This window comes from Loxodonta africana, chromosome 19 (assembly GCF_030014295.1).
Source record: "Loxodonta africana isolate mLoxAfr1 chromosome 19, mLoxAfr1.hap2, whole genome shotgun sequence".
Classification (NCBI taxonomy): domain Eukaryota; kingdom Metazoa; phylum Chordata; class Mammalia; order Proboscidea; family Elephantidae; genus Loxodonta; species Loxodonta africana.
This window is the reverse complement of record NC_087360.1, coordinates 20,901,206-20,917,197: the sequence shown is the minus strand read 5'-3', so window position 1 is coordinate 20,917,197 and position 15,992 is coordinate 20,901,206. Positions and strand designations below refer to the sequence as shown.

The following is a 15,992-nucleotide window of genomic DNA, read 5'->3' as shown; positions in this document are numbered from 1 at the left end:
CACGTGCCCCCGTCCTAGCACCAGGCCTGGTGCTCAGGAGCTGCTTCATAAAGTTGGAAATGGGTGACGAAGTGGCCTTGTGAGCCTGTTTACTGATCTGTGCCTCTCAGGAGCTTCCCGGGAGAGCTTTGTGGGGCCACTGTTGGGAGTTTGTTCTCCCGAGAGCCCTGTGGTGTGTGCCCGGCTGCCTTATCATCGTCCTAACCTCTCACACAGCACCGTAACATGGCCGGCTCCCAGCCTCCCCACTTCCAGACTCTTGTGCGGAGTCTGGGGCGGCACCATAACCCAGGTCTCCTCCTGGCTGTAGGCAGTGGAGCAGCTGAATATCAAGGCCAAGAACTTCCGGGACCTGCTGACCGATGAGCCCTTCTCCCGGCAGGACATCATCACCCTTCAGGTTATGTGTCCCCTTCCACTGCAGAAGTTGCTTGCAGGGAAGATGACCCCACCAAGCTCCCCAGCTGCCCTCTGCTGGCTGCACCCCACTGTCTGCTGTCAGTCACACTGGGCCTCTGCACCTGCTTCCTCATGTCTGGCACACCTACTCCTTGGACACCCTAACCCCCAGCGGCGTCAGGGCCATCTCTGCCCAGAGACACCTCAGTGTCAGAATGGCCACTTGGCAGGCCTGGCCTTCCTCTGGCCTCCTTGGGAGGGGCTGGGGCCCAGGGCTAGTTTGTGGGTGTCTGTTGACCATGAGTGAGTTAACCAAGGAACACTGACTTAGGAAGTCGGGCATCTGGAGGAGTGTTGGCTGGGCCGCCAGAATGGGTAAGGCCCAGTGCACAGAGACGCCCAGGAGGTGCAGTCCCTTCTGCGGCTTGTCCTGTTCTGGTTGGTGGTCAGTCCAGGTTCTTTGCCATGGCCCTGGAACAAGGTGGGCTCACCATGTTGAGGGCCTGTGACACTTGCTCGGGTCTCTTCTCCTGGCGGCCTGGGGAAGAGGGAATGTAGGGTGTTGCACAGGTGGCCTGGAGGTGGGGAGGCCGGGAGCTGGCCCTGTCACCATGCCGTGTGAGGAGTTGCCATGCCCTCTGCCAAGACTCGGTTCGTCCCGTGGCTAACTAAGAGCAAGGGGAGCTGGTCAGCTGTGTTCCAGGTGGGACACAGTTTGAGGAGCAGCTAGTCTGTGCCACCGCCTCCACCTGACCCCACGTGTCCTTCTACCACCTGCCCAGGACAGAGTCCTGCACCTGGCTCTCGGCACCTCTTTCCCCCGCAGGGGAGCCTCAGGGCAGCAGCTGGCCTCCTTCTTCCCCTTGGCCTGCCTGTGTTTTGCTGCCTGTGCTGGGGTCTGGCTGGCAGGGACTGTGGCACAGTCGATGCCGGACTCACTCTGCTCCATGTTTCCTCTCTGCCACAGGATCCCACCAATTTGGACAAATTTAACGTCTCCAACTTCTTTCATGTAAAGAACAATATGAAAATGATAGACCCAGGTGCGTACAGACTGGAGCTGAGCCGGGTGACGGGTGTGACTTCCTGGTGGCTGGAGCACCGAGCACCCCCTCAGGCTTAGATGGCCCCAACTTTCCAGAATGGGGTTCAGCTGTCATTGCTGAGGTTGGCTGGGCTGCCCTGGCCGAACCCGCCTGTCAGGGAGTCTGACGTGACGTGGGACAGCTAGTCCTTAAAGGGGACTGGAGGGACCCAGCGGGTGGGGTATGTGAAGCCCTCAGCACCAGGCAGGCACACACACCCCTCTTGGGTGGGCAGGGATGGGCATTCTACATCTGGGAAGGCCTCAACCACTTCTTATTTTAAATGAAGATGACTCTTCAAATTACAAAAGCAAAGCGTACTGTAAAAACATTGGAACACACAGATAAATACAAAGAAGGAACACAAGTCATCCCCTGTCCCCCCCAGAGCACCTGCCCTCATTGGCTGTGGCAGGTGATGTCTCTACAGCAGGAGTGCAGCTGTGAGGGGCCCTCCCAGGGCAGAGCTGCCCCAGTCTAGCCCACCTGTGTGTCACCTGTTGCATCAGCTTTGGTCGTCTGTCCCTGTCACACGCCTCTGGGTGAGTTGCTTGGGGCTTGGCTATTCAGGGCCACTCTGCACTCTTTTGCAGATGAAGAAAAAGCCAAACAGGACCCGTCTTACTACCTGAAAAACACGAACGCGGAGACCCGGGAGACCCTGCAGGAGCTCTACAAGGAGTTCAAAGGGGACGAGGTTCTGGCGGCCACCATGAAGGCCCCTGAGAAGAAGAAAGTGGACAAGCTGAACGCCGTAAGTTGGCGGAAGAGTCTGGGGAGGTGGGCGCCGGGAAGGTGGTCAAGGGAGCCTTCTTGGAGAAGCCCTTCTGAGCCTCAGGAACAGCACGTGCTGAAGGGCCGGACACCCTCCTGTGGGCTGGCTCCCAGTTTGCTGATGTTTGGTCGGACTCTCTCTGCAGGCCCACTACTCCACTGGGAAGGTCAGCGCTTCCTTCACCTCCACCGCCATGGCTCCAGAGACGACGCATGAAGCAGGTAGCTGCCCTGTGCTCTGCAGTGGAACAGGGTGTGAGAGCAGAGGGCAAACGCCTCCTTTCCTCCCTGGCACCTGCTTTCATGCCAGCTGTCACCCCAGGGTGGCCAGGCCCTCTGTACGTGGGCTTTGTGTCTGGGGAGGCATGGAGCTAGAAGGCACTCTCCTTGTCTTGTTCTGCCTGCAGGGGGCCTCCCTGACACAGGCTCCAGGCCAGGCCCCTCGGGGCCCCTGCCTCGAGGTCCCATCTCTGCACATGATCTGCCCAGGCTGCCACTGGCCTTGTCCCCAAGTGCCCTTCTTGCCGTGTTCCCTGCCATCTGAGCCCTAAGCCCTCTCACCCCTACACTCTTCTTCCCCCACCCCCGCCACCACTTCTAGGCTTTTCCAGGAGCCTCTTTTACTTGCTGAGCTCACGGTGCCCACAGGCTCACCCTGTCCTGCCCCGTGCTGCCCAGCTGAGCCTGTGCAGGTCCAGGCAGACCCGTGGGCTCCCACCCTGGGCTCTTTCCAAGCCAGGCCCCTTCCCAGGCTAGATGTTAGCTAGTCCTGAACTTGTTTGTCCAAGGTCTGGACCCCTGGCCATGGGATGGGGCTTCCTCAGGGTGACAAGCAGGCTGGGGAGCTCAGGTCCTCTGTTTGCAGCCGCCATCGATGAAGACGTCCTGCGCTACCAGTTTGTAAAGAAGAAGGGCTACGTGCGGCTCCACACCAACAGGGGTGACCTCAACCTGGAGCTGCACTGCGACCTGGTGGGTGCAGGGCTAGCCCAGCGGGGCTGGGGAGGCCGGTGTCCCGGGGAGGGCAAGCCACGGCCCACTCCCCGAACTCTGAGGGCTCTGTGTGGTCATCTGGCAGCCACATTGTCGATATGGAATGGAAGTGTGCGCTTACAAAACATCCCACTTGTCTAGATCAGGGAAGTGCCCACCCTGGGGAGACCTGTTAGTAGTCTGGGGCATTTCCTGTGGACCTTTCCTGGGCAGGTGCATGCACACATTGGGTGTAGTCCCATAGCTGCACTCTGGTGCCTTCTCGTGGTGCTCCACGTGCTGCTTCATTGTTGAGCTCTTGGCCCGTCTTACTAGTCTGGTGGGACTGGCTGGGGTCTGGGCTCTGAGGGCTGCTAGTGGCCGTCTTCTGCCTCGTGATGAGGGCCGGGTGGCACTTGGAGCTTCTCTCCGACTGCTGCGTTCCTCACAGCAGCACCTGGGCTGTTTTGCAGACGCCCAAGACCTGTGAGAACTTCATCAGGCTCTGCAAGAAGCACTGCTACGACGGCACCATCTTCCACAGGTCCATCAGGAACTTCGTGGTGAGTGGTGCAGGTTGGCACAGCTGCAGACGTGCTCAGGGCATAGAGGGACCTGGGCTGGCTCTTCCCCACCCCTCCCAGGGGCACCCGGGCCAGGCCACTCTGCCAGGGCAAGGCCTGGAGGTCTGCTCAGCGAGGTGCCTAGGAGGGACCCTGTCCTCACCAAGAGCGCGTTGGGCCTGTTGGACAAGTGGGACTCTGATTCAGTCAAACCAGGAGGTTGCATGAATGTGGATGTCAGTGCTGGGCGGTGGGTAGCCCTGAGGGCAGGGAGCTGGGCAGTGGGCAGCCCTGAGGGCGGGGGCCTCAGTGAGAGGGGAGGAAATAGGGCAGCTGGCGGCCCCTGGAAGGGAGGGTAGTGGGGAATGGCTCATCGAGGGTCAGCCCCAGCGGGTAGGAGGGGCCAGGGGTCAGGAGCCTCTGTACAGAAGGTGGAGCTTACTCATTGCCATTTGTTCTTCCTGCAGATCCAAGGGGGTGACCCCACTGGCACTGGCACGGGTAGGTCTTGGTGTTGACCCTCCTCCCTGGGCTACTCTGGCTGCTCCGTCCGGCACAAGGGAGCAGGGTGGGGTGCACAGTGCAAGCTTGGTGTGGAATATACCTAGACCTGGGTCAGACACAGCTCAGCCGCCACTGAGCCCCCAAGCACATCCCCCAGGCCTCTCGTGTTGTACAGGGGGTTGAGGTGGGAGATGGGGTGTGTCAGTGGGCCACTCCACAGAGTCCAGGTCCATTCCGTCCTGCTCTTTGCCGTCAGTGGCTGGCAGGGAGAGCGGGCGTAGTTCTGAGAAAGCACTGCATGAGCACACTGAGCTAGTCTGGCCTCCCAGACCCACCCACCCCAGCTGCACTCCCATGGGGCTTGGGTGCTAGTGTCCTGCAAGCTCTAGCCAGGAATGCTGCGGCACCCCAGTATCCTACCACCATCTAAACACGGCCCCCAGGTGAGGTGGGTAGATGCATCCTGTGTAACAGGAGGACCCTGAGGCCTAGGGAGAGCCAGGGCCCTGTCTGTGGTCAGCCGACTGACGGCAAAGGAGCCAGGCTGCACGGGGGCCGCAGGGCTGCCACCACCATCTAGGGCACAGTGCTACCTGACAGGGCAAGAGGGAGCCAGCCAGGGAGGCTAGACCCGGCTGGTTCCCTACTCTACTGCTTCCTAAAGCCTACCTCAGCTTGTCAGCTGCTTGTCCCAGGGCCATTCCAGCACTCCCATGTGAGTGATAACTACCTGCAACTGTGACCATTCAAGTTCTGTCCTCAGGGCTGGGCCCCACACAAGGATGCTCCCATGTGAGGGTGCAGGGGCTGGGCAGAGCCAGGGGAGTTTGCGACAGGGTGCCATGAGCCTTGGAGGCCCACCAGGTGCTCTTGCCTGTGCTCACCTAGCCAGTGCCTGGCGCTCCATGGGGCTCAGCACAGAGTTCTGGAGCTATGCTGCCCCCGACCGCCGTGAGTCTGATCTCCTTAGGGACTCCATCATTCTCCCCCTGAGTTCCCTGGAGGCAGGTGCCAACGTTAAGAATAAGCAGAATTCTAGGAAACCAAAAGCCATGTGTTTGAAATGTGACAGGAGCATGTGTGCGGCTCTTGAGCTCCCTCTTCCTCAGTGCCACTGCTTCTTAAGCTCTTACAAGGGAGGTACTCTTGAGACCAATGTAAAGCTTCTTAAAAATGCTAAAAAATGAACAAATTTCAAAAAGCACTGAAATGGACACAAGCCTGCTTAGGGGTGAGCCAGTCATTTTAGGGGAACTTGCTGAGGGGGCAGCTGGCAGGCAGGTGGTGGGCCAGGCACAGTGAGCTTGCCTGCCGTCTTAGCTATCTAGTGCTGCTATAACAGAAATCTCACAGCAGATAGCTTTAACAAGCTGAAATGTATTTTCGCACAGATTAGGAGGCTAGAAGTCTGAATTCAGAGCGCTGGCTCTGGGAGAACGCCTTCTCTCTGTTGGTTCTGGGAGAAGGTCCTTGTCTCTTCAGCTTCTGCTTCTTGGTTCCTTAGAGATCTCCATGTGGTTTGACATCTGTCGTCCCCTATCTCTGCTGCTTTTGCTTGCTCGTTTAATTTCTTTTGTATCTTGAAAGAGATTGACTTAAAACACACCCTACACTTATCCTGTCTTATTAACGTAACAAAGACAACCTAGTCCTAAATAGGATTATAATCACAGGCATAGAGATTAGGATTTAAAACACATATTTTGGGGGGACACAATTCAATCCATAACACCACCCCCTTGCAGCGTGTCTGGCATGAGGTCGACACCCAGCCTGTGGAGGGGGTACCTGAGAAGGCCTTCTGAGAGGCTCCCTCTTCGTGTCCTCGAGGATACCTGCTGCCAACCTGCTGTTCCTTTCCAGGTGGAGAGTCGTTCTGGGGAAAGCCTTTCAAAGACGAGTTCCGGCCCAACCTCTCCCACACGGGCCGGGGTATCCTCAGCATGGCCAACTCGGGGCCCAACAGCAACAAGTCTCAGTTGTGAGTGGCATGGTGGGTGAGGTGGGGGGTGGTCCCAAAGCCCTGCAGCTCTGCCCTAGAGGTTGTGCTTCTCGTGAGTCCAATTCAGAACGCGTGCAGCACACCCAAGGGAGATTTCCATATGCCCATGACACGGACACTGCCGTGTGTGCTAGGCTGCCGTGTGTGCTAGGCATGTGCACCTGCATTTGAAGGGGGCACCGCAGACTAAGTCCACAGACAGTGCTACACGTTGTGATGTGTGCTTATGAAATAACCAAAAACCAGTTGCTGCGGAGCCGAATGCAGCTCACGGCGACCCAGCGCGTGTCGTAGCAGGACTGGGCTCCACAGGGTTTTCAGTGGCTGATTTTTCGGAAGTAAGTTGCCAAGCCTTTCTTCCGAAACACCTCTGGATGGACTTGAACTTCCAACCTCTTGGTTAGCAGTCGAGGGCATTCACCATTTGCACCACCCAGGGGACTCCTGTCAACAACTAAAAACCGTTGCTGTCCAATTGATTTCAACTCATAGTGACCCTATATGTCAGTAGGACTGCCCCACGGGGTCTCCGAGGCTGTAATCTTTACAGAAGCAGACTGCCACATCTGTCTCCCGGGAAGCAGCTGGTGGGGTGAGCAGCTGAGCATTCAACCACTGTGCCAGCAGGGCTCCTTATGAAAGAGGAAGTCAGTAATTACCAGGGAGACTGAAAGAGGCTTCTTGGAGGAGGTGGCTGATGTGTGTGTACAGGGGAGGGGACCATACATGGAGAGTTTCACATGTTTCACACACTGAATGTAGACCCATGTGAAGGGAGGGTTGAGTGCGGGAGGCAGACTGGCAGGAGAGGGTGCCAGCAGGGGTGCTGTGGGAAAGGTCTGAATTTGATTCTTAGTACCTAAACACAGAAGGGCTTCAAGGGAAAAGACAAGAGTTTTTTCAGTGGAGGAGAATGGTGTTCTCCGAGGCTCCAGCTGCTGTACAGAATGGATGTATAGCTTTGGCGGGGAGGGCAGAGAGTGAAGGCAGGGTGGGGGGATGGCAGGACAGGCGGTGGTGCCCAGGGTGGGGTGGGGGCAGGCAGGTGGAGAGGGCTAGGTGGCTTCAACCTGACGGTTGACCATGGGGACAGAGGCAGGGTTGCCAGCTGGGTGTGGTGCCATTTATCGAGATGGGAACACTGGGGGAGGAGACTAAGAACTCTTCTTTTTTAAAATAATGTTTTATATGAAAGTTCACACAGCAGGTTAGGTTCCCATTTGGCAGTTTCTACACAAATTGTCCGGTGACATTAGTTAACATTTTTCACAGCGTGTCACCATTCTCTTTAATTATGTTCTGGTTGTTCCATTTCCAGTGCTCTAGTTTCCCTGCTCCCGTCCGTTCTCATTTTTGCTTTAGAGTAATTGTTGACCTTTTGGTCTCACATAGATGGTTTTTTAATGGAACACTGTACTCATGGGTTCTACACTGTCCTATAGGATCGTTACGAGTCGGAATTGACTTGACGGCAACGGGTTTGGCGATACTTACGGATAATATACTTTGTGTACCAATTTGTTATTTTGCTAAAAGGTGACCTCAGGGGTTGGTTTCAGTTCAGAGTTTAAAGAGTCTCAGGGAGTCCTTTAGTCTTAACTGGTCCAGTAAGTCTGGACTTTTTAAGAATTTGAGTTTTTTTCCACGTTTTTCTCCTTTTCTATTGGAGTCTATCTGTCATGGGCCTGATCAGAATGGTTGGTAGTGGTAGCCAGGCACCATTTAGTTCTTCTGGTCTCAAGATAGAAGAGGCTATAGCTTGTATAGGTTATTAGCCCTACAGATTAGTTTCTTCTCTGAGACTTCAGTTTCCTTTCTTTTTTGCTCCTGACAAGTAGAGACCAATAGTTGTATCTTAGATAGCTGCTCATGTGCTTTTAAACCCGAGACACTACTCACCGAACTAGGATGCAGGACATGAACTTGGTGATGCCAGTTGACTGAGTTGTCCCATGAGACTAAGGTCCGAAGCCTTCAAACCCAGAAAAGGTGTTTGAAGGTGTTAGGTTACCAAGAACTCTGTCTTGAACATTGACCTGTCAGGAGCTATGAGACACCCACCTGGAGCTGTCCCAGCAGGTCAACGTTTTGACCTAGGAGAGCGAGGATGGGCTGAAAGCAAAGATCTGGGCATCCCTGGTGTCTAGGGGCTGCAGGGCCCCCAAGAAAGGGCATGGGGGGAAGAGTGTGGAACATGCTGGCTGAGGAGGAAGGGCAAGGGCAGAACACTGCATGCGAGGGGTCAGGGAAGGAAGATTGGGCCACTTGTAGGTGTGGATGACTGCACTGAGGACAGTTTTGGGGACAGTGGGATCAAGGGGATGAATGTGGCCTTGAAGAGGGTCTTGTGGTTCTTTTTGCTTATTTTTAAGGTGCCGTGGGCCCCCGGACATGTTTGTCATTATAAAGCAGTAGGTTGAGGGAGGCATGAACCAAGGAGGGAAGTCTGGGAATGAGGGGTGGGTGGGGCCCAGGATGACTGAGATGGAGGTTTGGGGGAAGACGGGAGGCAGCAGTTGGGAGTAAGACTGAGGCGGCATGAGGAGGTTTGAGGAGAAAGAAGTGGAGTCTGGTGGAGGTGGTGCTGGCATCCTGGAATGTCCACTTGAAGTGTGTAGCCCCTCCCCATCCCAGCACCCTGTCTCTCGGAGGTTTCAGGGAAGGCCGTGGCAGTCTCCCCTAGGGCTGGGGTGTGCCCAGTGTCTGTGTGAGCACAGCACAGTTTGTACATTTTATGTTTGATGGACATCGTTCTAGTCTTTGGCTGTGATGAATAGCGCTTGTGTCTGAGAACAGATCCCAGGATAAAACAGGCAGGAGATTTACTGAGACAGCGCCCGTGGAGGTGACGGGGGAGGGAACAGGAGTGGGTAGGCCACCTTCAGACCACAGCGCAGGGCTGACCCTGGGAGAGAACGCAAGAAGGCTCAGCCAGGCCTGGCCGGGAGGGAGCCCTGTGGGCAGGAAGGCCTGTCCTGCCCTGGTCACAGCTGAGGGGGACACACGTGAGCCAGCTGCCCTGGCGCCGCTGTCCACATGCCTGTGGGCACTTTGTGAGGGGGAGTGTTCGTTCTTAGGGCATTAAAGATTTTCCAGTGTCCAGCCCTCCTGTGAGCTGTAGCGTCAGAAAATACGTTGCAGCTCACCTCTGTTATGGTATATTTTTGTAAATTCACTAGGTTTGGCTTGTTAAGCACTTTTATTTAAGAGTTGGGTGTCTGTGTTCCCAAGTTGGCCTCTTCCCTTTCTCGTGTTATCTGTGTCTGGTTTTGACATCACGTTATATTAGCCTCGTTTCGTATTTTCCGGAATGGTGTGGGGTGATCTCTTTTTTGACTGTATGGTAGAATTCACCTATAAAGTCTTCTGTTCGGTGGAGGCGTGTGCGTGTGTGTGTGTACAGGGATGTGTGTGTATGTGTGCAGTTTAACTGCTCTTCTCACGGTTTTCGCTCTAGTTAGGTTTTCTGCTCCTTTCTCGGTCAGCCTTGGTACATTCCTCCTTTAGGAGCTTTATGATCTCATCTGTTCCATTCTTTGATGTTTAAAAATCTTCAATGTCTACCTGTCCTTTTGTCAACTCTATTTTTTTATTAAGTGGTTTGTATTTTTTTTTAAGACTTTGTAGGTTAGTTATCTGTGTTCCAAATATTAAAATTTAATTAGAAAGATACCATATACTATTTTTTTAAATACTACATATTAAAATATATTTCTCTAATAGTTTTGAGTTTTCAGTTGATTTAAGAAGCTTCCCCACGTCAATTGTATGTGTTCTGGAATTTTGGAAGATCTTAATTTCTGTATTACATATTTATCCAGTATTTTTGCATATGATAAGCAAAGCATTTTTGTTTTCTTCCAGATGGGTAGCTAGTTCTGCTAGCATCACTCAGAGAATAAGCCATCTTTCTCTTCATTGACTTTGGCCTCGCCATTGACTAACACAGGTTATCAGGTTGTGGAGTCAGTCAGGTCTTTCCGTGGTCGAGTGTGACACAGGTGGGCACAGGCAAGGGGTGCCTGCTCCCTGTCACATGGCCGTGTGCTCTCTGGCCCAGAGTGATGGGCAAGGTGTGCAGGCTGCCTCCCACAGTGGGAGCTCCATTCCATACCCCCCATGGCCACCTGTCTGGGGGGACAGTTTCCAGGGAGCCAGGCCCCGTGAATCCTGTATATCCTAAAGCAGAGGTGTCCTGCTGAGAACTTTCTGCTGCACAGGACTCTGCTTCGAGCAGATATGCCAGGAGGACCTCTTTCCCTCCTCTCCAGGCATATGTTAACTTCTCATGTAAGTTGGGATCTAATTCCGGACTTAATTCTTTTCCACTGCTCTTCCTGTCTGTTCCTCCACCAGACTGTGTTTATTTGATTGTATCGGCCCTCTCTGCAGTATGTTCTAGTGGGTAGGTCCCCACTCACTGTTCATTTTCACACTTTCTGGCTCTTTTTGGTTGTTTATCCTCTAATGTGAACTGTAAGATCACTTAATCTAAAGCTTTGAGAGTTCTGTTGGGTTGCTAATTGGAACTACACCACATCTGTATTTCGGAAGAATAGATACATATGTTACATCTTCAATCAAAGATCAGGGCTGACTTTCTCTTCCGGTGGGTTTTATATCTATTGCGATTTGATAGTTCCCTGCGCGTGGGTCCGATGCCTTCCTGGAGAAAGCTGCTCTCTAACATTTTATAGTTTGTGATATTATCATAAATGGATTTCCCCCCATTCCAGTTCTAAGTGGTGACTGCTTGTGTCATCTAGCCAGTTATCAAATCCTGTTATAATTCAGAAGCTTTTATTAGAGCTCCTGGTTCCCTAGATAGTCCAGCCCCTCAGTGAGATGGGGTCCTCTCCTCTTTCCTCGTGCTCCACCATCACATCCTGGGCCACATTGGGTCACGGGAGGGGGCATTCTGCTGCTCTCCGGGGAAGTGCTCCTTTGCCACCTGAGAACGTTTGTCATTGGGCCTGTTGTTTTAGGAGAGGTTGCTGGGTTTTCAGGTCCCTTTTTAGCATCTGTCAGTGCGAACGTCAGCTTTTTCCTCCCTTGGGTTTGTGGGTGTAGCCACCAGGTTGAGTAGATTTTCCAGTTTTGTAGCAGAGTTGGGTTCCTGGACTGACCCCTGGTGGGTCACTCTTGCACAACTGGGTTCTTGCTCTGGTGTTTAGCGTGCCGGCACTGTCTGTATGGCGGGAGCTGGGGCTGGGTGTTTACACTGGCTTTGTCCGGCCTTAGTTTAGAGTTACGTTGCCTGCATGCAGCGACTGGGGGCTGGCATTCTTCCTGTGGCCTGGGAGAGTTGACACTGGCTCCAGCTGCTCATTGAAACTTAGTGGGAACTCGGCCAAGAAGCCCTCTCTGGTCCAGGACAGCTCTCGCATCTCGTGTCAGTTTTTCATGACGATTCCTTAGTGGAGGCTTCACTCCTTGGGTCAGCTGGATAATTTTTATTTTGCCAGAATTTGACCCACTTGTCTCTAGGCTGTTCCTTTTTCCTGTTTTCCACAGCCTGTGCTGGGCAAGCTTGGGCGATGAGCCACTGGCTCTGGGCATGGGGTACTGCTGGTGGGTGAGCTGTGGCCGGGGGAGGGCAGGCCTAGACACACAGTACCTCCCATTGCTTGCTTCCCTTGGGGCCGTGCTAGGCTTTCTCCTGGCGCACAAGGCCTGGAGTATCTGGCGGCCTGTCCTGGGTGGGGGCTGGAAGCCACACACAAGTGTCCGCCTGTGCAAGCTCTGGGTTCTAGAGTAAGCTCTGGGATGTGGGAGGACCTAGGCAGGCTGGACGGGGTCCCACGTGCTTCCACCTCACCCTCTCACCTCCTTCCTCAGCTTCATCACTTTCCGCTCCTGTGCCTACCTGGACAAGAAGCACACCATCTTTGGGCGGTAAGAAGCTGTATGGTGCCTGGGCCGTCAGCAGGGCAGCAGCTCTGAGGGCGTTCTCTCCGGTGGGTCTCCCCACTGCCTCCCCGACCGGAGCCTCACGCCCATTCTGCCGTGGTTACTGTCACTCTGTCTGAAGGCTGTGGCTGTGGCAGGAGAAGGGGTTTGGAGCATCTGCTGGGGTGAGGCTGGCTCTCCAAGACTCAGTTCCAGCCCTGTTTGGCCAGTTGCTCTTGGTGCCCCGCCTCCCTTCTCCCCTGGGCCCTCTTTCTGATGTTACTGCACCCTGTCTTTTTTTTCTTCTAGTCCAGGGGTTGGCAAAATTTTTCTGTAAAGTGCCAGATGGGCCCTCTGATCTCTGTCACAGCTACTCAACGCTGCTGTTGTAGCACAGAAGCAGCCAGAGTGTAAACAAATGGGGGTGGTTTTGTGCAAATAAAACTTTATTTACAAAAACACAGGAGCCAGAAATGGCCCACAGGCCCCGGCTTGCTGGCCCCTCCTCTCCCTGCTCATAGCCCAGCTGCTGATGGTGGGGCTCTCATGCCACCCTGTCCCAGCCCAGCCCTGCCCATCCGACTTTGTCATCCATGTGAGGTGCCTCTTCCTGGAATGCCTTGGGGACTGGCCTAGGGGTGCCTGGTTAGACCTCACCTCTTCCTGCTTCAGGGTTGTTGGAGGCTTCGACACACTGACAGCCATGGAGAACGTGGAGAGTGACCCCAAAACTGACCGCCCTAAGGTATGTGCCTGGGGAGGGCCAAGGGGCTCTCTTGTTCCCTCCTGGCTGCAACCTCAGGCCTGGGCCCCTGAGGGAGGAGGTGGAGGAGCCTGCTGGCCCTGATCAGTGCCCTTTCCCTTCTGCCACTCTGTCACTAGGAGGAGATCCGCATCGAGTCCACCACAGTGTTTGTGGACCCCTATGAGGAGGCTGATGCTCAGGTGAGGGGTGCAGGGCTGCCACTTTCAGGGGGACCATGGGTGAGTCCTTCTTATTGGGGTGGGGGGGTGGGCACATGTACCTGTGAGTCCGAGTTCTGTCCAAGGAGGTACTGCCCAGCCGTGCTGGCCCTGGCCCAGCCATGTCCTGCTCCCCACAGATCGCTGAGGAGCGCAAGAAGACGCAGCTGAAAGAGGAGGCCCTGGAGACCACTGTGAAGACAAGCCAGCCCCAGCTGGGGAGCCCTGGACCCCAAGCGTACCGCCAGGGGGTTGGCAAGTACATCAGCCCAGAGGCCACGTGAGTGGGGCTGGGAACCAGTGTCTTGGGTGTGTCCTTCCACCAGTATTCCTGATGCCCATGAGTCTGGCCTGGTCAATGGGGAGGAAGCAGCATAACGTCTGAGCTCTGTGCCACAGTCACTGCAGGCGGGCTCACTGTAGGCATGGTCACTGCAAGCAGGGCTCAGTACAGACAGGCTCACTGCAGGCAGGGCTCACTGCAGGCAGGCTCCAGCAGGGCTGGATAGGGTGTGCAGGTGGGTGTGCGTGGGGACACACATTATGCCCGCTGCCTCCACGGGGTGGGGCTGGTGAGGGGGCCAGGGGGGTGGATGTGGTGTCCAGCTTGGGGCCTGGGAACCTAGATGGCAGCAGAGTCTGGCTCTTATCCTCCCAGGAAGCGGGCAGCAGAGGAAGAGCCATCCACTAGCACCGCCGCCCCCACAGCTAAGAAGAGGCCCAGCAGAGGCTTTGGGGACTTCAGCTCCTGGTAGCCGACCTGGAGCTTCTGCATTCCGAAGGCTGGCTTCCCGCAGAGACTCAATAAAGCTTTGTTGTTGCCCAGACCCCCTCTGCTGAGAGCCACTCAGGCCTTGGGAACCCAGCCTCCCCTCCCCACACCCTTGCAGAGTGCTGGCTGTCTCCCAGCAGGGGTGTGGGCGTTTTCTTACCCCCATGCCCTTGTCATCTCAGGGCTGGTCTGTTTACCCAGTCAGTTCCTGGGCCCGTGGCATCACCTGGGGACTTGTCAAAAAGGATTCTCAGACCCCAGGAATCAGAAGCTGAGCACTCAGGCCAGCGTGGCCTCTGTCAGCAGCCTCCTGTGCTTCAAGTGGCAGTGCAGTTGACAACCTGGACGAGACCCTTGGTGCGCCTCTCAGAACCCGTTTCTATTCCTGCTTGTCCGGCTCGCCCAGGCCAGTGCCCCCAGCAGTGACCACCGGCCCGGCGCCGCCACAGCCGCCCCTCCCACCACTCCTCCCTTCATGCCTCATCTGTCCAGTGGGTGCCTGCGCTGCTCCATGCACGGCCCCACTCTGCCTGAGTCACAAGACACCCCTCCATGCCAGGTGCAGCCTCCTGCTCCTACTGGTCCTGGAGGAGGATGGGGCAGAGCCCTGGGGAGTTGGCATGACCACTTCTGACACCACCCCGCGTGTGCTCGGCTATCGCTTGGCTTGGGCGCTGCTGCTTCCCCACTTGCTCTGATGCTGCTGGGCCAGTGGCAGTCATGCCCCCAACTTCCAGAGCCCTCCTTTGACCCCCCCATTTTTTGGTAAAATATCTTCAGAAGGATTACACTTGCCTACCTTTCCTCGCTTCGGTTCATTCCTCAGCTCACACCAACCTGGCTCTGTTCCCTTGACCTCTGTCCTGAGGCAGTGGGCGCTGCGAACTCATCCTGGAACACCCGGCCCATCTTTCCTAGCCCCAAGGCTGTAAGAGCATCAAGCCTCAGGGGTAGCATGTCCCTCCCTACTGTGCTGTCTGACCTCCCCCTGCCCATAGCAGCACCCTCAGCAGGCCCTGCCACCTCCCAGCTCATCAAGCTGAAATTTGACTTGCTTCTTGGTTTCTTCCTTTCCCTCTCCCAAGACCTCTAAGTCTTTGCAAGTCTTGACAGCTCTTGCTTCCAGAACATGTCTTGGCTCTCGTTGCTTTTCCATCTCTGCTGCAGACACCTATGCCAGCCCTGTGCCCCTCCCTGGACGGCACAGCAGAGTCTCCGCTCACTCGTGCCTCTTTTCTGCTCATCCTCGCTTGCACAGCCGCCAGGCAGTCCCAGGAGACACACCTCTGTTACCGTGTTTCAAGCCATTCATCACACCAAGAACAAGCTCCGCATGCCTCACCTAGCCAGCCAGCTCCAGCCTGCACCCCAGCCAGCTTCTTTGCAGAGGGGTGGTCTGGGCTCCCACACCCACCATGTCCTCAGGGACTTCAAGGACCACCTTCAGACAGACGTCTGGGTAACACCTGTGGGAGGTGTGCAGTCTGCACTGCCCCCAAGAGCCCGTGTCACACGTGTGATGGGCTGGGTGAGACTGTAGCTGTGGGTCAGGTGCATGCGGTAGCTTAGAGGTGCAAGCGGGGGGCTGGAGGTCCTGGAAAGGCCAGGGAGTGTGGACGCACACTGTGGAGACCAGCCCGTGCTGAGAGGTGTGTACAGGCACCCAGGTGGAGGGTGGACTGGCCCTGCAGGACGGAACGGGGTGAGCAGCCCAGCCAGACCGCAGCCCCAGTTGTGTTTGGACTCTGACAGCTCTGAGCCTTGGAGATGGTGCTTCTGAGACAGGAACTGGTGTGACGCGTGCTGGGCCTGAGGCGCCCGTGGCTCCCACAGAGGGGTGACCTGCCCCTGTGGTGCAACAGGAGGGCAGGGCAGCACCAGAGTGCAGAGATGGTGACCATTGAAAGCTTTATTTCTAAACGTCACATAGACACAGAGAGAACCACAGGCCTGGCCGTGCGGCCAGAGGACACGGTGGCGCTCCATGGTGATGTTCCACAATCCTGTGCCGTGAGGTGAGCCTCCAGGAATCTGGCTGCTGTTCCCAGCTGCTCCTCCAGGGCAGGCCC

At 55.7% G+C, this 15,992-nt stretch overlaps 1 protein-coding gene across 1 annotated transcript in view; it reads left to right on the top strand.

The window, feature by feature from the left end:
- Positions 1 to 15,837, top strand: part of PPIL2 (peptidylprolyl isomerase like 2) — a 32,359-nt gene extending 16,522 nt beyond the window's left edge. The window contains exons 8-20 of the mRNA XM_003419331.4: positions 311 to 400; positions 1,367 to 1,442; positions 2,078 to 2,238; positions 2,405 to 2,480; positions 3,124 to 3,230; positions 3,704 to 3,793; positions 4,261 to 4,294; positions 6,161 to 6,278; positions 12,138 to 12,194; positions 12,861 to 12,933; positions 13,071 to 13,133; positions 13,292 to 13,431; positions 13,810 to 15,837. Of these exons, the coding sequence (XP_003419379.2) occupies positions 311 to 400; positions 1,367 to 1,442; positions 2,078 to 2,238; positions 2,405 to 2,480; positions 3,124 to 3,230; positions 3,704 to 3,793; positions 4,261 to 4,294; positions 6,161 to 6,278; positions 12,138 to 12,194; positions 12,861 to 12,933; positions 13,071 to 13,133; positions 13,292 to 13,431; positions 13,810 to 13,906 (1,182 nt within the window). The 3' untranslated portion in view covers positions 13,907 to 15,837. The remainder of the gene's footprint in view (positions 1 to 310; positions 401 to 1,366; positions 1,443 to 2,077; positions 2,239 to 2,404; positions 2,481 to 3,123; positions 3,231 to 3,703; positions 3,794 to 4,260; positions 4,295 to 6,160; positions 6,279 to 12,137; positions 12,195 to 12,860; positions 12,934 to 13,070; positions 13,134 to 13,291; positions 13,432 to 13,809) is intronic.
- The last annotated feature ends 155 nt before the right edge of the window (positions 15,838 to 15,992 follow it).